The sequence below is a fragment of the Xenopus tropicalis genome, chromosome 7 (assembly GCF_000004195.4).
Source record: "Xenopus tropicalis strain Nigerian chromosome 7, UCB_Xtro_10.0, whole genome shotgun sequence".
NCBI lineage: Eukaryota > Metazoa > Chordata > Amphibia > Anura > Pipidae > Xenopus > Xenopus tropicalis.
The window spans coordinates 129896430-129916629 of NC_030683.2; the positions used below are offsets into that span (position 1 = coordinate 129896430).

A 20200-nucleotide genomic window follows, 5' to 3' on the forward strand; every position below is an offset into this window, starting at 1 on the left:
TCTGTCACTCAAACCTGCCCCCAATACATTAACACCCGCCCCACCCCTAACCAGACTCCTGTCTCCCCCCCATTGGCTGCCCTACTTCCCATTATTATCTATATATTTGGGTAATTATTTATTAAAGGGGAACTAAAGCTTATAGGGTAGAATTGTTCCACGTTACTCTCAGCCCCGGCCCAGTGGGTGCCTGGTGTATAGAGTACAGCACTGGCAGCCATATTGTGCCACTCTCTGCCCAACATACAGGGGGCGCAGTAGGGCAAACCCCATAGAGCCACTACTCCCGGGTCCCTCATTAATGCAGTCGGGCCCCCCCTGTCCATCCGTGCCATAGATATAGGTGCAGGGGTGGCACAGTGGGTGCCCCTGGGGGTGTGGGGGGGGGCCCCAGTCTGACCCACTAAAGGCACCAGTACTTCCGGATCTCCCCCTACAGGGCACCTATAGAATCACATATAGACATTGATTTAACCCCCCCAAGCCTGGAAAATGAGACCTGGGAACGGAACTGTAGGGTCCAATATCCCTGCGCCTGTGGTCATACATGAGCCCTTTCCAGTTTCAGACGTATTAAAGAGGATATAAACCCAACCATAACGCTGCCCCACTGCGCCCCCTAGTGTTGCTATAGTCGTAATTCTAGATGCAAGGAAATTCCCCAATGAGAATTCTACTGAGCAACAATCTGATTAGGGAGCTGGACACTAGGGGGCAGCCCCCACCTCTCTATGGAGAGACCCCCCCGGGGGGCAAACACTGGGTGCAGTCTGTGCCGGATCCAAGGGGAAATAAAGAGCAGACAGGCGGCAGTTATAGATTCGCTATAATTTCCTTTTAGACTGAGTGTAAATGAGACACAAGTGGTGCACAAACATTAGCGCCCCCCCCCCGACCCCCCCCCCAGTCACAGAGCGGTGCCGCCAACGGGTTCTCTCCTTATGTTAAAGCACAATGAGGGGGGGACTACTGAAAGCTTTAGGGAGATGGGGCCCCCTTATAATTGGGGCACCCCCCATGCCTATAATATACGTAGGCAGCAGTGGTAATAACATTGTTATTGGTTGGACCATGGGTGCCCCGGGCCCAGGAACAGAACAGCAAAGCCGAATGTCATTGGCTGAAAGGCGAGAATCTTCTTAATGTCTGTAAATGGGTCAGAACCTCCAGATTCACCGTCTAGTGGCCGTTCCCAGTGGTCTCACCCGTAGGTGCCACGTTTGCACTACTACACACAGTTTGTGCCGTGTCCTTCCCCAATCAGACACAGTATGGGAGACAGTGGGTGCTATGAGTGATAGGAGAGTCACTTTATACATGAATGACTGCGTGTAGCAAACAGGAGAGCTATGGGCAGGGGCCACATTGCGCCGCCCTATTCTACAATGCACCAATTGTGTTTACATGGCAATGGCGCCATCCAATTCCATCATGTGAGTTGTGGGGAACCCCGTATTTACCCCCGGGGGCAGGGGGGCAGATTGTCAGAAGCAAGTTGGGACCCTGGGGGAGGGATCTGTGCCTTTAAGCCAATCAGACTTGTCCATGGAGCTGTCACTCTTCGCTCTCCCCTTCCCGTTGCGACTGGGCTGGCGAATCCTCTTCCCGCGCGGGGGGGCGATGGTGATGGTGCCCCAGGGTCTCGGCGGGCGAGAGGGTCTCCTCGGCGGTGTTCAGGTACACGTTGAACATCGCCCCCTCCTGGCTCAGCTCCTTCCCGCAGGCCTGGCAGCTGCACTGCAGGATCTTCTCCACCAGTTTGTCCACCCGCGGGAACTCCTCATTGCCCGGGCACTCCAGCGTCACCTGCCGGGGGGGGGAGATGTCAGAGAGAATATGCAGTGGCCCCTGGGGGGGAAATCCTTACAGAGCTCTAAGGGCACAAGTTCTAATTTTACGGACTTGATCAAAATAATGTAGGAAGGGGCAGGAGGCTGGCTGAGGCTGTAGTCCCTGCCCCATGCCCTGTAAGCTGCCATTAGAGAGTTCCAACCCCACTCACTGCCTAACTTACAGACTTCCTGCTCCTCCCCCTGTAAGCTGCCATTAGAGAGTTCCAGTCCCGCCCACTGCCTAACTTACAGACTTCCTGCTCCTCCCCCTGTAAGCTGCCATTAGAGAGTTCCAGTCCCGCCCACTGCCTAACTTACAGACTTCCTGCTCCTCCCCCTGTAAGCTGCCATTAGAGAGTTCCAGTCCCGCCCACTGCCTAACTTACAGACTTCCTGCTCTTCCCCCTGTAAGCTGCCATTAGAGAGTTCCAGTCCCGCCCACTGCCTAACTTACAGACTTCCTGCTCTTCCCCCTGTAAGCTGCCATGAGAGTATCCCAACCCCACTCACTGCCTAACTTACAGACTTCCTGCTCTTCCCCCTGTAAGATGCCATTAGAGAGTTCCAGTCCCGCCCACTGCCTAACTTACAGACATCCTGCTCCTCCCCCTGTAAGCTTCCATGAGAGTATCCCAACCCCACCCACTGCCTAACTTACAGACATCCTGCTCCTCCCCCTGTAAGCTTCCATGAGAGTATCCCAACCCCACCCACTGCCTAACTTACAGACATCCTGCTCCTCCCCCTGTAAGCTGCCATTAGAGAGTTCCAGTCCCGCCCACTGCCTAACTTACAGACTTCCTGCTCCTCCCCCTGTAAGCTTCCATGAGAGTATCCCAACCCCACCCATTGCTTCAGCTGTAGAAGTGGGAGGAGTTTATGAATGCATGTCGGGTACTTACCACGTCCCACACGGAATCGATGGGCATGCAGGAGTCACAGTGCACTAACGACTCTGTAGACTGAGGGAACGTATTGGGGACACTGTAACTGAAGCACTGTCCCAGGCAGGCCCTGAGGGGGAAAGAAATGTTAGCTGCACTGCTCACTTCCCCCAGGAGGGGCAGCACTTACACATTCACAGTTACTGACCAATTAGAAAGATCCTAATAAAACCCTTATCATTTACAGTAGGGGGTACATTATCCCTTATAATACATGAGTGATACTCAGAGTTCCCTGTATAACTCAGCCTGCAGCCTTGTGCCTTTATATGGGGGTCACAGAACCCCTCAGTGACTGCTAATATCCTTATCATTTACAGTAGGGGGTACATTATCCCTTATAATACATGAGTGATACTCAGAGTTCCCTGTATAACTCAGCCTGCAGCCTTGTGCCTTTATATGGGCACAGAACCCCTCAATGACTGCTAATATCCTTATCATTTACAGTAGGGGGTACATTATCCCTTATAATACATGAGTGATACTCAGAGTTCCCTGTATAACTCAGCCTGCAGCCTTGTGCCTTTATATGGGGGGCACAGAACCCCTCAGTGACTGCTAATATCCTTATCATTTACAGTAGGGGGTACATTATCCCTTATAATACATGAGTGATACTCAGAGTTCCCTGTATAACTCAGCCTGCAGCCTTGTGCCTTTATATGGGGGGCACAGAACCCCTCAGTGACTGCTAATATCCTTATCATTTACAGTAGGGGGTACATTATCCCTTATAATACATGAGTGATACTCAGAGTTCCCTGTATAACTCAGCCTGCAGCCTTGTGCCTTTATATGGGGGGCACAGAACCCCTCAGTGACTGCTAATATCCTTATCATTTACAGTAGGGGGTACATTATCCCTTATAATACATGAGTGATACTCAGAGTTCCCTGTATAACTCAGCCTGCAGCCTTGTGCCTTTATATGGGCACAGAACCCCTCAGTGACTGCTAATATCCTTATCATTTACAGTAGGGGGTACATTATCCCTTATAATACATGAGTGATACTCAGAGTTCCCTGTATAACTCAGCCTGCAGCCTTGTGCCTTTATATGGGGGGCACAGAACCCCTCAGTGACTGCTAATATCCTTATCATTTACAGTAGGGGGCACATTATCCCTTATAATACATGAGTTCCCTGCAGCCCTGTGCCCATATATAGTTATATATTTGGGGGTCTCACCTGTTCTGGATGGATTTGGACTCGCAGCCGCTGTGCCCCACAATCTGAGTGATGTTCTTGGCTTCGCACCAGGCACTCTTATCTGGGAACAGCGCCAAGCGGTTGATGGGAGGAGCCGCGAATATTGCCACTGGGAGAAGGAAGCCAATCAGCAACCAGACCGTCATCTTCACCTAAAATAGAGAGTGGATTTATAAGGGCAAGGTTAAGTCTATATAGACCCAAATACAATAAACTGTAGTACAGTAAAGCGAGGATGGAACAAATCCTGGACTTAAACTGTGAGGAGTTTATTCTGCAGGGGGCGCTATATTTATCTGGATTTATTTGCTAATATGCCACACTGCTTCAGGAATGGTTTAATGCAGCCAAGCAGTGAGTTTCCAACCTGTGGCCCTTGGGGGCCCAATGCTGTACAGTCCCGGCTCTAGTTCTAAGCCTACAGGCAACAATGGGGTTAGCGCAATGCTGCAATTACAAGAAGAATCCAGCAGATGTCACTGTGCACTCATTCTAACTCCTCTCTAGGGGGCTCTGTAGCTTCAGCTTCTGAGCTCATTGGCTGAGTCAGGGCCCTGACCCTTTAGGGCTAGTCTGAGCGTCCTGTGGTTCTACTGCAACTGCCAGCGCCCCGACTGGCGGCCAAGAGATGACGGAGCAATTAATAAAAAGAAAAACAATTAGGTGGAAAGAATGGAGCCTTTTTGTATTTTGTTTTGTTATACAAGAGAAAACTTGTTTTGGGTGGGGTAACCTTGTAATGAGCAAAGGGGGCCCAGCCTGAAGGCCAGTTAGGGGGGATTTGGGGTGAGTGCTTATTTGTGCCCTGGGTACCCCTGGAACTATAGCGGGGTGACTGTTACCCCAATGTTTCTATATATCTGTAACCTTGTTATGGGCTAAGGGGGCCCAGCCTGAAGGCCAGTTAGGGGGGGATTTGGGGTGCTTATTTGTGCCCTGGGTACCCCTGGAACTATAGCGGGGTGACTGTTACCCCAATGTTTCTATATATCTGTAACCTTGTTATGGGCTAAGGGGGCCCAGCCTGAAGGCCAGTTAGGGGGGGATTTGGGGTGCTTATTTGTGCCCTGGGTACCCCTGGAACTATAGCGGGGTGACTGTTACCCCAATGTTTCTATATATCTGTAACCTTGTTATGGGCTAAGGGGGCCCAGCCTGAAGGCCAGTTAGGGGGGGATTTGGGGTGAGTGCTTATTTGTGCCCTGGGTACCCCTGGAACTATAGCGGGGTGACTGTTACCCCAATGTTTCTATATATCTGTAACCTTGTTATGGGCTAAGGGGGCCCAGCCTGAAGGCCAGTTAGGGGGGGATTTGGGGTGAGTGCTTATTTGTGCCCTGGGTACCCCTGGAACTATAGCGGGGTGACTGTTACCCCAATGTTTCTATATATCTGTAACCTTGTTATGGGCTAAGGGGGCCCAGCCTGAAGGCCAGTTAGGGGGGGATTTGGGGTGAGTGCTTATTTGTGCCCTGGGTACCCCTGGAACTATAGTGGGGTGACTGTTACCCCAATGTTTCTATATATCTGTAACCTTGTTATGGGCTAAGGGGGCCCAGCCTGAAGGCCAGTTAGGGGGGGATTTGGGGTGAGTGCTTATTTGTGCCCTGGGTACCCCTGGAACTATAGCGGGGTGACTGTTACCCCAATGTTTCTATATATCTGTAACCTTGTTATGGGCTAAGGGGGCCCAGCCTGAAGGCCAGTTAGGGGGGGATTTGGGGTGAGTGCTTATTTGTGCCCTGGGTACCCCTGGAACTATAGCGGGGTGACTGTTACCCCAATGTTTCTATATATCTGTAACCTTGTTATGGGCTAAGGGGGCCCAGCCTGAAGGCCAGTTAGGGGGGGATTTGGGGTGAGTGCTTATTTGTGCCCTGGGTACCCCTGGAACTATAGCGGGGTGACTGTTACCCCAATGTTTCTATATATCTGTAACCTTGTTATGGGCTAAGGGGGCCCAGCCTGAAGGCCAGTTAGGGGGGGATTTGGGGTGAGTGCTTATTTGTGCCCTGGGTACCCCTGGAACTATAGCGGGGTGACTGTTACCCCAATGTTTCTATATATCTGTAACCTTGTTATGGGCTAAGGGGGCCCAGCCTGAAGGCCAGTTAGGGGGGGATTTGGGGTGAGTGCTTATTTGTGCCCTGGGTACCCCTAGAACTATATCGGGGTGACTGTACCCCAATGTATCAGTTCAGTCGGTGCCTGGGCTACAGACAGGGATGTTTATGTGGATAAATCTGCAGAGATTCAGTCATTTCCTCCCCAGATGATGATATTTTGGCTGCTCGTCTCTCCCCGCGGATGACAAATCAGAGTGAATCTAAGGACGGCCGGGAGTTGCAGGGGGGGGACTGGGGGGGGGTGCCGTAGGATGCTGGGAGTTCTGCCATGTCCCCATTCTCACTATTGAACAATGTGCTGCTGAAATGGAAGTTCTGACACACCGGGGTCACTGCCCCCCCCCTTTGCATTTGGGGGTCCAACCCCTGACAGTGGGTCACGCGCCTAAACAATTCCAGATCTTCCCATTTAATTAGAGTTTCCTCTCCCCAGCGCCACCCCTGCTGCACCGAGAGTGGAATGTCCCTCACCCGCGGGGATGGAATTCACTTTGGCTTCACATGAAGGGACTCGACTCGCTATCGACTCCCAGCACCTTCCCCCGGGAACCCGCCAGTCTCACTGCTGAGCAATAATACTGTAATGTGCACTATGGGGGTACAGCTTATTGTGTGCCCAGAACATTCCTTCTCTGTATATTTGTATTTATACATATGGGTAGGGGGTGCCATAGTGTTTCCCTTAGACAGTACAGTATGGGGGTACAGCTTATTGTGTGCCCAGAACATTCCTTCTCTGTATATTTGTATTTATACATATGGGTAGGAGGTGCCATAGTGTTTCCCTTAGACAGTACAGTATGGGGGTACAGCTTATTGTGTGCCCAGAACATTCCTTCTCTGTATATTTGTATTTATACATATGGGTAGGAGGTGCCATAGTGTTTCCCTTAGACAGTACAGTATGGGGGTACAGCTTATTGTGTGCCCAGAACATTCCCTCTCTGTATATTTGTATTTATATATATGGGTAGGGGGTGCCATAGTGTTTCCCTTAGACAGTACAGTATGGGGGTACAGCTTATTGTGTGCCCAGAACATTCCCTCTCTGTATATTTGTATTAATACATATGGGTAGGAGGTGATTTAAAGTCCAATTGGGGCAGGATTTTGAGCATTTTGGGCCCAGTTTGCCCCAGTAGGTAGCCCTATAGGTTAGTTTGGGGGAGCACTGGATACTGGAGGAATTGGTTTCCCTGTATCCTCACTATGAGGTGAGGGGGGGACCACATGTTGGATCACCAGGGGGGGGGGGGCCCAAACTGACTGATGTAAATAAATGTCACACTGGGGCTTTTCCTGCCAACTCGGCACATTGTTCCCAATGAAGAACAGAAGCAACGTTCCCCCGCGGGGGGGCACTAATACACAGCGGCTGCGGCCTGTGGGGGCACTTGGGGAGTAGAGGGGTTAACCCACTGAGTACCAGGGATGTTGGTCCCTCGGTTTAGGAGGGTAAATAGCCAAGAGGAATCGGATCAGCGCCCCATAGGGCAGAATAGAGAGAATATTGTTGTTGTTTCCGGGTCCCAAAGGAGCCAGCAATGTTTTAATAAAGACTGTTGCCGAAAAGATATTGGAAAAATAGGGGGCAAGTAGTCCCCCAGGATAATAAGCCACTGATACGTCTCCTATATAGGATGTCTGACCATGGGAAAGAGAGCAGCCAAGGAGCAGGAAGTACAGAGAATCAGAGCTCTGTACCTGGGTAAGTACTGGGGGGAGATTGGATTCACTTACCAAGGGGGAGGTTCCTGCCTGACCATGGGAAAGAGAGCAGCCCAGGAGCAGGAAGTACAGAGAATCAGAGCTCTGTACCTGGGTAAGTACTGGGGGGAGATTGGATTCACTTACCCAGGGGGAGGTTCCTGCCTGACCATGGGAAAGAGAGCAGCCCAGGAGCAGGAAGTACAGAGAATCAGAGCTCTGTACCTGGGTAAGTACTGGGGGGAGATTGGATTCACTTACCCAGGGGGGGGGGTCCTGCCTGACCATGGGAAAGAGAGCAGCCCAGGAGCAGGAAGTACAGAGAATCAGAGCTCTGTACCTGGGTAAGTACTGGGGGGAGATTGGATTCACTTACCCAGGGGGAGGTTCCTGCCTGACCATGGGAAAGAGAGCAGCCCAGGAGCAGGAAGTACAGAGAATCAGAGCTCTGTACCTGGGTAAGTACTGGGGGGAGATTGGATTCACTTACCCAGGGGGGGGGGTCCTGCCTGACCATGGGAAAGAGAGCAGCCCAGGAGCAGGAAGTACAGAGAATCAGAGCTCTGTACCTGGGTAAGTACTGGGGGGAGATTGGATTCACTTACCCAGGGGGAGGTTCCTGCCTGACCATGGGAAAGAGAGCAGCCCAGGAGCAGGAAGTACAGAGAATCAGAGCTCTGTACCTGGGTAAGTACTGGGGGGAGATTGGATTCACTTACCCAGGGGGGGTTCCTGCCTGACCATGGGAAAGAGAGCAGCCCAGGAGCAGGAAGTACAGAGAATCAGAGCTCTGTACCTGGGTAAGTACTGGGGGGAGATTGGATTCACTTACCCAGGGGGGGGGGTCCTGCCTGACCATGGGAAAGAGAGCAGCCCAGGAGCAGGAAGTACAGAGAATCAGAGCTCTGTACCTGGGTAAGTACTGGGGGGAGATTGGATTCACTTACCCAGGGGGGGTTCCTGCCTGACCATGGGAAAGAGAGCAGCCCAGGAGCAGGAAGTACAGAGAATCAGAGCTCTGTACCTGGGTAAGTACTGGGGGGAGATTGGATTCACTTACCCAGGGGGAGGTTCCTGCCTGACCATGGGAAAGAGAGCAGCCCAGGAGCAGGAAGTTAATCAGCCTACAGATCAGAAGTTCTAATGAGGGAATCACCACAATAACATACAGAATTACTCTTTGAAGGGTTAGTTCCCCTTTACAATAACTAACCCCCTGGATATTGTGGATGAGAGGAAGGAGAGAGAATCCGGTTGCCCCGCTCCCTGGGTATGAGCGACTGTGAGTGGGAGACACTGTGAGTGGGAGACACTGTGAGTGGGAGACAGTGGGTGTCAGGCTGCAGTTCCACACAAACCCGACCCAGATCCCGCTCTGTTGCTGGAGGGGAGGGGGCGCCGGTGCCGGGCCGAGGGCAACAGGATTCTCATTTCTCTGACACCCGCGGCCCAGTGATGTGACTTTTCCACCGTCCCACAGAAACACAGCGAGAAGCGACTCAACACATCTGATAATTAAATGTATCCGCTCTTTCCTCTCTCCATAAAGGTGGGGTCTGACCTTGTCCTTAATATGGAGTCAGCCCCCCCCATCCTGACTCACCTTCCCCTCTGTCTGGGCAGGGTCCCTCTGTGTCTCCCCATTCTGTATGTGCCCCCCACCTTCCCCTCTGTCTGGGCAGGGTCCCTCTGTGGCTCCCCATTCTGTATGTGCCCCCCACCTTCCCCTCTGTCTGGGCAGGGTCCCTCTGTGTCTCCCCATTCTGTATGTGCCCCCCACCTTCCCCTCTGTCTGGGCAGGGTCCCTCTGTGTCTCCCCATTCTGTATGTGCCCCTCACCTTCCCCTCTGTCTGGGCAGGGTCCCTCTGTGTCTCCCCATTCTGTATGTGCCCCTCACCTTCCCCTCTGTCTGGGCAGGGTCCCTCTGTGTCTCCCCATTCTGTATGTGCCCCTCACCTTCCCCTCTGTCTGGGCAGGGTCCCTCTGTGTCTCCCCATTCTGTATGTGTCCCTCACCTTCCCCTCTGTCTGGGCAGGGTCCCTCTGTGTCTCCCCATTCTGTATGTGCCCCCCACCTTCCCCTCTGTCTGGGCAGGGTCCCTCTGTGTCTCCCCATTCTGTATGTGCCCCTCACCTTCCCCTCTGTCTGGGCAGGGTCCCTCTGTGTCTCCCCATTCTGTATGTGCCCCTCACCTTCCCCTCTGTCTGGGCAGGGTCCCTCTGTGTCTCCCCATTCTGTATGTGCCCCTCACCTTCCCCTCTGTCTGGGCAGGGTCCCTCTGTGGCTCCCCATTCTGTATGTGTCCCCCACCTTCCCCTCTGTCTGGGCAGGGTCCCTCTGTGTCTCCCCATTCTGTATGTGCCCCTCACCTTCCCCTCTGTCTGGGCAGGGTCCCTCTGTGTCTCCCCATTCTGTATGTGTCCCCCACCTTCCCCTCTGTCTGGGCAGGGTCCCTCTGTGGCTCCCCATTCTGTATGTGCCCCTCACCTTCCCCTCTGTCTGGGCAGGGTCCCTCTGTGTCTCCCCATTCTGTATGTGCCCCTCACCTTCCCCTCTGTCTGGGCAGGGTCCCTCTGTGGCTCCCCATTCTGTATGTGTCCCCCACCTTCCCCTCTGTCTGGGCAGGGTCCCTCTGTGTCTCCCCATTCTGTATGTGCCCCTCACCTTCCCCTCTGTCTGGGCAGGGTCCCTCTGTGTCTCCCCATTCTGTTATGTGCCCCTCACCTTCCCCCTCTGTCTGGGCAGGGTCCCTCTGTGGCTCCCCATTCTGTATGTGCCCCCCACCTTCCCCTCTGTCTGGGGCAGGGTCCCTCTGTTGTCTCCCCATTCTGTATGTGCCCCTCACCTTCCCCTCTGTCTGGGCAGGGTCCCTCTGTGTCTCCCCATTCTGTATGTGTCCCTCACCTTCCCCTCTGTCTGGGCAGGGTCCCTCTGTGGCTCCCCATTCTGGTATGTGCCCCCCACCTTCCCCTCTGTCTGGGCAGGGTCCCTCTGTGGCTCCCCATTCTGTATGTGCCCCCCACCTTCCCCTCTGTCTGGGCAGGGTCCCTCTGTGTCTCCCCATTCTGTATGTGCCCCTCACCTTCCCCTCTGTCTGGGCAGGGGTCCCTCTGTGGCTCCCCATTCTGTATGTGCCCCCCACCTTCCCCTCTGTCTGGGCAGGGTCCCTCTGTGTCTCCCCATTCTGTATGTGCCCCCCCCCCCCTCTGTCTGGGCAGGGTCCCTCTGTGTCTCCCCATTCTGTATGTGCCCCCCCCCCCCTCTGTCTGGGCAGGGTCCCTCTGTGTCTCCCCATTCTGTATGTGCCCCTCACCTTCCCCTCTGTCTGGGCAGGGTCCCTCTGTGTCTCCCCATTCTGTATGTGCCCCTCACCTTCCCCTCTGTCTGGGCAGGGTCCCTCTGTGGCTCCCCATTCTGTATGTGCCCCCCACCTTCCCCTCTGTCTGGGCAGGGTCCCTCTGTGGCTCCCCATTCTGTATGTGCCCCCCCCCCCTCTGTCTGGGCAGGGTCCCTCTGTGTCTCCCCATTCTGTATGTGCCCCCCACCTTCCCCTCTGTCTGGGCAGGGTCCCTCTGTGGCTCCCCATTCTCTATGTGCCCCTCACCTTCCCCTCTGTCTGGGCAGGGTCCCTCTGTGTCTCCCCATTCTGTATGTGCCCCTCACCTTCCCCTCTGTCTGGGCAGGGTCCCTCTGTGTCTCCCCAGTCTGTATGTGCCCCTCACCTTCCCCTCTGTCTGGGCAGGGTCCCTCTGTGGCTCCCCATTCTGTATGTGTCCCCCCCCCCCCCCGTCTGGGCAGGGTCCCTCTGTGTCTCCCCATTCTGTATGTGCCCCCACCTTCCCCTCTGTCTGGGCAGGGTCCCTCTGTGTCTCCCCATTCTGTATGTGCCCCCCACCTTCCCCTCTGTCTGGGCAGGGTCCCTCTGTGTCTCCCCATTCTGTATGTGCCCCTCACCTTCCCCTCTGTCTGGGCAGGGTCCCTCTGTGTCTCCCCATTCTGTATGTGCCCCTCACCTTCCCCTCTGTCTGGGCAGGGTCCCTCTGTGTCTCCCCATTCTCTATGTGCCCCCCACCTTCCCCTCTGTCTGGGCAGGGTCCCTCTGTTTCTCCCCATCCTGTATGTGCCCCCCCACCTTCCCCTCTGTCTGGGCAGGGTCCCTCTGTGTCTCCCCATTCTGTATGTGCCCCCCACCTTCCCCTCTGTCTGGGCAGGGTCCCTCTGTGTCTCCCCATCCTGCTCTTGGTATGAAGTGGGGGGGCCTTTTGCCTGTGTTATTATGGGTTAGATGCCCAGTAAATACCCATTTAAAAACTGAAAATGACAACAGTTTTACCACAAGGGGGAGACTCTGAGCCCAATGACACCCGGTGCAGATACAGCCAGTCCTGTGCCAACAGATAAGTGCCCCCCATGAGAGTACACGGGCAGGAGGGACGCAGGTGGGCCCCCCAGTTATCACAATTGGAAACCCGAAACGCCCCCTGCAGTTTAACTTCCCCTTTAAGCAGCTCTAATTGGCGCCGAGTGGGTTGATTATTTAACAAGAATGCCGCTCTGCCCCCCCCCAATAACCGCAGTCAGGTGTGTGATAATCCGGCTGGAATGCACCAACACTTAACCCTTCCCTGCCCTTGGCTACTCCCTGCACTGCTGGTTGTGACTGCATGTATGGAGGGGCCCTGGGAGCGGCCCTGGGGGTCCCACAGCGAGTGCTCGGGAAAGTGCAGGAGGGAAAGGTCACGGGCGGAGGAATGGCGAGTTCCAGGGCAGCTGCGCACAAACATTGGGATTAGGAGCGGCTTGTGGGAATTGTAAGGGATAATACGGAACATGTTGGCAGCCCCCCAGCCCAGCCACAGGCGGAACAACAGCCCCCGCCGCGCCCGCACCCTACAAGCGTGCAAATTGGTGCAACGTGGGAAAGAAGCAACGTCCCAACTGGATTCAAGGGGAAGTTCACCTTTAAAAAATCATTTGGTTAGACACCCCCCATGGAGCCCAGACACTAAACTTCTGCCCCAGGCCGGGGCATTTCTTGTATAGGGTACCTTGCGGCTAAGCACCAAACATTCACTATGGGCATCATGGGGCTGGCACTGGCCTAGGGCAGAAGGTTCCCATTATGGCACAAAGGGGGGGTCACACGAATTGGCACCCAAAGAACTAACCAGCCGGGGTAACTCGTTAGGCCAAGTAGGGACAGGGTGTCTTCATTCCTGATACCCCGGGGTGGTAGTTTTTTTTTTTAACAAGATGTGCACTGGCCTAGGGCAAAAAGCTCCCATTATGGCACACTGGCCTAGGGCAAAAGGCTCCCATTATGGCACACTGGCCTAGGGCAAAAAGCTCCCATTATGGCACACTGGCCTAGGGCAAAAAGCTCCCATTATGGCACACTGGCCTAGGGCAAAAAGCTCCCATTATGGCACACTGGCCTAGGGCAAAAAGCTCCCATTATGGCACACTGGCCTAGGGCAAAAAGCTCCCATTATGGCACACTGGCCTAGGGCAAAAGGCTCCATTTATGGCACACTGGCCTAGGGCAAAAGGTTCCCATTATGGCACACTGGCCTAGGGCAAAAGGTTCCCATTATGGCACACTGGCCTAGGGCAAAAGGTTCCCATTATGGCACACTGGCCTAGGGCAAAAAGCTCCCATTATGGCACACTGGCCTAGGGCAAAAAGCTCCCATTATGGCACACTGGCCTAGGGCAAAAGGTTCCCATTATGGCACACTGGCCTAGGGCAAAAAGCTCCCATTATGGCACACTGGCCTAGGGCAAAAAGCTCCCATTATGGCACACTGGCCTAGGGCAAAAGGTTCCCATTATGGCACACTGGCCTAGGGCAAAAAGCTCCCATTATGGCACCACTGGCCTAGGGCAAAAGGTTCCCATTATGGCACACTGGCCTAGGGCAAAAGGTTCCCATTATGGCACACTGGCCTAGGGCAAAAGGTTCCCATTATGGCACACTGGCCTAGGGCAAAAGGTTCCCATTATGGCACACTGGCCTAGGGCAAAAGGCTCCCATTATGGCACACTGGCCTAGGGCAAAAGGCTCCCATTATGGCACACTGGCCTAGGGCAAAAGGCTCCCATTACGGCACACTGGCCTAGGGCAAAAGGTTCCCATTATGGCACACTGGACTAGGGCAAAAGGCTCCCATTATGACACACTGGCCTAGGGCAAAAGGCTCCCATTACGGCACACTGGCCTAGGGCAAAAGGTTCCCATTACGGCACACTGGCCTAGGGCAAAAGGTTCCCATTACGGCACACTGGCCTAGGGAAAAAGGTTCCCATTACGGCACACTGGCCTAGGGCAAAAGGCTCCCATTACAGCACACTGGCCTAAGGCAAAAGGTTCCCATTATGGCACACTGGCCTAGGGCAAAAGGTTCCCATTATGGCACACTGGACTAGGGCAAAAGGCTCCCATTATGGCACACTGGCCTAGGGCAAAAGGCTCCCATTACGGCACACTGGCCTAGGGCAAAAGGTTCCCATTACGGCACACTGGCCTAGGGCAAAGGGTTCCCATTACGGCACACTGGCCTAGGGCAAAAGGCTCCCATTACGGCACACTGGCCTAGGGCAAAAGGCTCCCATTACGGCACACTGGCCTAGGGCAAAAGGCTCCCATTACGGCACACTGGCCTAGGGCAAAAGGCTCCCATTACGGCACACTGGCCTAGGGCAAAAGGTTCCCATTACGGCACACTGGCCTAGGGCAAAAGGTTCCCATTACGGCACACTGGCCTAGGGCAAAAGGTTCCCATTATGGCACACTGGCCTAGGGCAAAAGGTTCCCATTATGGCACACTGGGGGGGCACATAAATTAGCACCCATACATTTTGGTGCATTGGGGGTTGCACCCCCCTCCCACCCCAGGGCTTTCCTGTATATTATAGATGTTATTATATAGAAGTGCTGCCTGCTGCACTTAGTAGGCCAGTTCTCTGCAAGGATTATGGGTAAACCAGATATGTTTGGCTCTGTGGCTGATTGGCTTATACATCTGTGACCTCACTACAAGGATTGCTCTGGGCAAATGGGCCATTTCAGCTACTAAAGCTGCAAACTCTATTCCATCCCATAATGTTACCTAAGGGATCAGCTCTGGCAGTTGCCGAGCACTCGGGGCTGGGGGGCCCCTGTTGGTGTCACATGATCCGCAGACGGGTCTTATGATTTCAGGCAATGTGTAGCCTGGTGTGAGACAAACACGCTGCGTGGGGGGGCGACTCCCTGCCAATCATTCCTCTCGCTCGATTGGTCCAAAGCACCCAAGGCCTCACCCCCCAGAACCACTCACCTCCCTTAACTGCCTAATCACAAGACCTGACCATGGGAAAGAGAGCAGCCCAGGAGCAGGAAGTACAGACAATCAGAGCTCTGTACCTGGGTAAGTACTGGGGGGAGATTGGATTCACTTACCCAGGGGGAGGTTCCTGCCTGACCATGGGAAAGAGAGCAGCCCAGGAGCAGGAAGTACAGAGAATCAGAGCTCTGTACCTGGGTAAGTACTGGGGGGAGATTGGATTCACTTACCCAGGGGGGGGGGTTCCTGTCTGACCATGGGAAAGAGAGCAGCCCAGGAGCAGGAAGTACAGAGAATCAGAGCTCTGTACCTGGGTAAGTACTGGGGGGAGATTGGATTCACTTACCCAGGGGAGGTTCCTGCCTGACCATGGGAAAGAGAGCAGCCCAGGAGCAGGAAGTACAGAGAATCAGAGCTCTGTACCTGGGTAAGTACTGGGGGGAGATTGGATTCACTTACCCAGGGGGGAGGTTCCTGCCTGACCATGGGAAAGAGAGCAGCCCAGGAGCAGGAAGTACAGAGAATCAGAGCTCTGTACCTGGGTAAGTACTGGGGGGAGATTGGATTCACTTACCCAGGGGGGGGTTCCTGTCTGACCATGGGAAAGAGAGCAGCCCAGGAGCAGGAAGTACAGAGAATCAGAGCTCTGTACCTGGGTAAGTACTGGGGGGAGATTGGATTCACTTACCCAGGGGGAGGTTCCTGCCTGACCATGGGAAAGAGAGCAGCCCAGGAGCAGGAAAGAACAGAGAATCAGAGCTCTGTACCTGGGTAAGTACTGGGCGGAGATTGGATTCACTTACCCAGGGGGAGGTTCCTGCCTGACCATGGGAAAGAGAGCAGCCCAGGAGCAGGAAGTACAGAGAATCAGAGCTCTGTACCTGGGTAAGTACTGGGGGGGAGATTGGATTCACTTACCCAGGGGGAGGTCCCTGAAAAGCATGCTGGGAGCTGTAGTTCTACAACATTCACAAGGGAAGGGGGGTTGAGTGATTCTATTATCACAGATAAAACCATAAATCTCCTATATTTGATCTCAGCTTTCCGCCCCCAGCTGCAGTAATGTGCTGCTCGTACATAGGGTGAGTCAGGTAGGAACAGTCTGCGCCCGGAGATCAAGCTGCAACAAAACTTCACATTCTTTTGTGCATTTGTACGTCAGGAGCCACATAGCAACCGGCCTCTGTTTTGGTATCAACCGAGCGCAGTTTAAAGGCAAACTTCACCTGCGAATCAGCTCATATTTCTATTCTGTCTCTTCCAAAGTTGCTAGCCTTCCCCTTCCTTAGCAACCGGATAGAATGCAAGGTTGTTAAATTGCCTGCAAATCACCTTCTAGTTGGTAATTACATGGGTTTAATGAACGCCAGATATTTCCCAGCCCTTGTACAATACAGTTACATAGCAGCTAAGGCTGAAACAAGACACTTGGCCATCAAGTTCAACCTTCCGAACCTTTATATGGCTTTGCAGTAGGGCACAGCTGATCCTATTACCAATTCTTGTCCCTTTTGCCAATTTAGGGGAGACAAGAAGATCCATTTGACTGGGGGTCCCAGAACCCAAAAAGCCCCTGGGATGATATAGAGAAAAGGACAAAGGGCATATTATATTGTGTAACTGTCAGGGGGATGCTGGGAGTTTTAGTCCAACAAGAGCTAGTGGGGACCCCCCATGTAAGGGCGCCAGTCTATTAACCCTTCCAGGGGTCTCTGCGCCCGGTACCAGCCTCGGGCTGAGCCACGCGGGGGCCATAATACCATTGCACAATAGATAAAAGGGCAACATTCCTGGAACAGAAGATGATTTTCCAGTAGAGAAAATAACAAGCTTGGGCTTTCCAAACATCGAGCCCCCCTTAACCCACAGCAAATTTGGACCCACTAACTGGGCTTCCTTGTTAACCCATCCGATGCCAAGCTGATCCCAAACATGCCCTCCTATTACAATGTATACAGTAGCGCTATATTATATATATATATAGTATAGTGGGACCATATTCCATATAAAGCTTAGGGAACTGTCCCTAAAGGGGCTGATGTTTCTGTTGGAGAAACTTGGGGGGTAAATTTATTTTATTGGGGGGGTGGAAATGGGGGCGACTAAGATATTAATAAAATATAATCAAAGAAGGGATATGGGCCCTAACAATGGGGGCCTAGCAGTGTTAGGGGGTAGGTAAGTCATGAGAAACAGGGTAGGTAAGGGCTGTTGGGGCTGCAGTAGGTCAAGTTGTGAGTAAGTACAACAAATAAAGGGTTAAGAACTCCCTGCAACACTATTAGCCCCCTTGGTGGGTCTGCGGAACACGGAACTGGAACACAAAGGCCAGAACTGATTATTCCAAAGGGATCCGGCCATCCCATAACAATAAACTGCAGAACACGGAGTCCGGTAACTGTGACATTGGGGGGCACGGAGAGGAACGGACCAGGAGCCCCACCAAGAATGGTGTTAGGAAGGGACAGTGGGGGGTGAGGAACTTGGGGAACCCCATAAGGCTCTGTTGGAACATAATGACTAGGGGGTCTGGAACATGGAGCTCCCCAAGGCTGGAATTGGGATAGTTGCCCATAAGGCTAGCACTTACTCATGTTGGCTGGGATAAGAGCTGTAGAAAATGAGAGATCCCACAGGACTGCAGTTGGGGTTAAGGTGAGGGATATGGAGCCCCCCAAGACTGTTACTGGGCTAGTTGCCTGAGGTTGGGCTATAAAACAAGAAGACCCCCAGACAGATACTGGGAAATGTGGAGAAGGAGGTGTAGAACAAACAAGCCCACAAGGCTAGCACTCACACTGGCAGGTTGGGATAAGGGGAACATGAGAGACCCCATTGCTGCTGGGAAATTCTGACACAGGGCACCAGGTATGGGGGCAAGTTCATGGGGCAACGGTGGCAGAACATGAAGTGCAACCAGGAGAGATGTTGCTAGGGGTGTAAACCATAGAAACCCATTGGGAAGTGCTCACTCATGTTGGCTGGAATAAGGGGGGTACAAAATGGGGTCCCCATAAGACTGGAGTTGGAATATGATGATAAGGAATATGGAGACCCCCAAGGCTGGTAATGGGGTGAGTTGGTAAGTAATATAAATGGTATAGGGACACAGGGTGTCAAATATTAGCAAGTAGGTGGGTGGGTAGGTAGGGGGTAGATAGGGGGATAGGGGGGTAGGTAGGTGGGTGGGTAGGTAGGGGGTAGATAGGGGGATAGAGGGGTAGGTAGGTGGGTGGGTGGGTAGGTAGGGGGTAGATAGGGGGATAGGGGGGTAGGTAGGACTTACCTGGAGGAGAAGGAGCAGGTATTCCCATGCAGTCCAGGCTAGGGGAAGAGATCCATGCAGGAATCCAAGTATAATGGGATGAGAATCCAAGGGAGCCAGGTGCAGGGATCGGAACCGGCCCAGGAAAGGCTACAAGCCCTCTGGGAGCGGAGGAACCGGACCAGCCGTTGTGGCAGAACGGGACCGGGAAGGCAGAACGGACCGCGGAGGGAGCAGGTCGCGGTTGCAGCGCAGACTGTGTCGCTCAGGCGCCAGGACTGAACCCTCCTCTCCTAATAGGGGAATGAGATCCAAATCCTCCCCCTGTGCCGCTCCGGGAGGAGAAGGGGACCGGGCTGGGGGGACAGTACTGACCCGGGATCCGCACTCCGCTCTCTGCAGGGGACAGAGCCGGGACTCGGGGCAGGTACTGGGAGTTACCGGGGGAGGGGTATCGGCCACATTTGGGCTCCTCTTCCTATTGGGATTCCATCATCTCTGTGGGCTGGGGGGGGGGGGTAATAACTCAGGAATCCGGAGCCCGGACACCTTGGCACCAACAGCTCCAGCCTTCCAGGGTGTTTATAATATATACCCGCTACTTACCCACCCCATGTACCAATCTGCTCTCTCTATATACCCACCCCATGTACCAATCTGCACTCTCTATATACCCACCCCATGTACCAATCTGCTCTCTCTATATACCCACCCCATGTACCAATCTGCTCTCTCTATATACCCACCCCATGTACCAATCTGCTCTCTCTATATACCCACCCCATGTACCAATCTGCTCTCTCTATATACCCACCCCATGTACCAATCTGCTCTCTATATACCCACCCCATGTACCAATCTGCACTCTCTATATACCCACCCCATGTACCAATCTGCTCTCTCTATTATACCCACCCCATGTACCAATCTGCACTCTCTATATACCCACCCCTTGTACCAATCTGCTCTCTCTATATACCACCCCATGTACCAATCTGCACTCTATATATACCCACGCCCATGTACCAATCTGCTCTCTCTATATACCCACCCATGTACCAATCTGCACTCTCTATATACCCACCCCATGTACCAATCTGCACTCTCTATATACCCACCCCATGTACCAATCTGCACTCTCTATATACCACCCCATGTACCAATCTGCTCTCTCTATATACCCACCCCATGTACCAATCTGCACTCTCTATACCCACCCATGTACCAATCTGCACTCTCCTATATACCCACCCCATGTACCAATCTGCACTCTCTATATACCCACCCATGTTACCAATCTGCACTCTCTATATACTCACCCCATGTACCAATCTGCTCTCTATATACCCACCCAGGGCCGCTGCTGGCCAAATGGGTGCCCTAAGCAAGAAATTACTTTTGTGCCCCCTCCCCCAAATATTACGGAAGTAAAAATAAAATAAATAAAAAGAAACACCCTACTATAGGGGCCCCACACACAGTGCCCCCAAAGACAATGCCCCATAGTAAGTGCCCCCAATAGCCCCCCATAGATCGATTGAACTATCTGGGACAGCGGGATGCGCTATAAAAAACCGGCGGGACAGTGTTGGGGGTATGTTATAATATATAGAAATGCTTTTTTTTTTTGGAGCAGCTGGGATGGTGCCCCCCTGGGAGTTTGGTGCCCTAATGCAGACTGAGTACTCTGCTTATAGGGAGCGGCGGCCCTGTACCCACCCCATGTACCAATCTGCTCTCTATATACCCATCCCATGTACCAATCTGCACTCTCTATATATCCACC

The 20200-nt window shown here is 53.3% G+C and overlaps 1 protein-coding gene across 1 annotated transcript; it reads right to left on the minus strand.

Annotated features, from left to right (window-relative positions):
* Positions 1-809: 809 nt before the first annotated feature.
* nbl1 (NBL1, DAN family BMP antagonist) lies at positions 810-18766 on the minus strand. The gene is given in 4 exon segments (NM_001006825.1): positions 810-1806; positions 2735-2846; positions 3970-4142; positions 18436-18766. Coding segments are annotated over 3 exon segments (531 nt in total). The 5' UTR covers positions 4137-4142; positions 18436-18766; the 3' UTR covers positions 810-1554.
* Positions 18767-20200: the final 1434 nt, after the last annotated feature.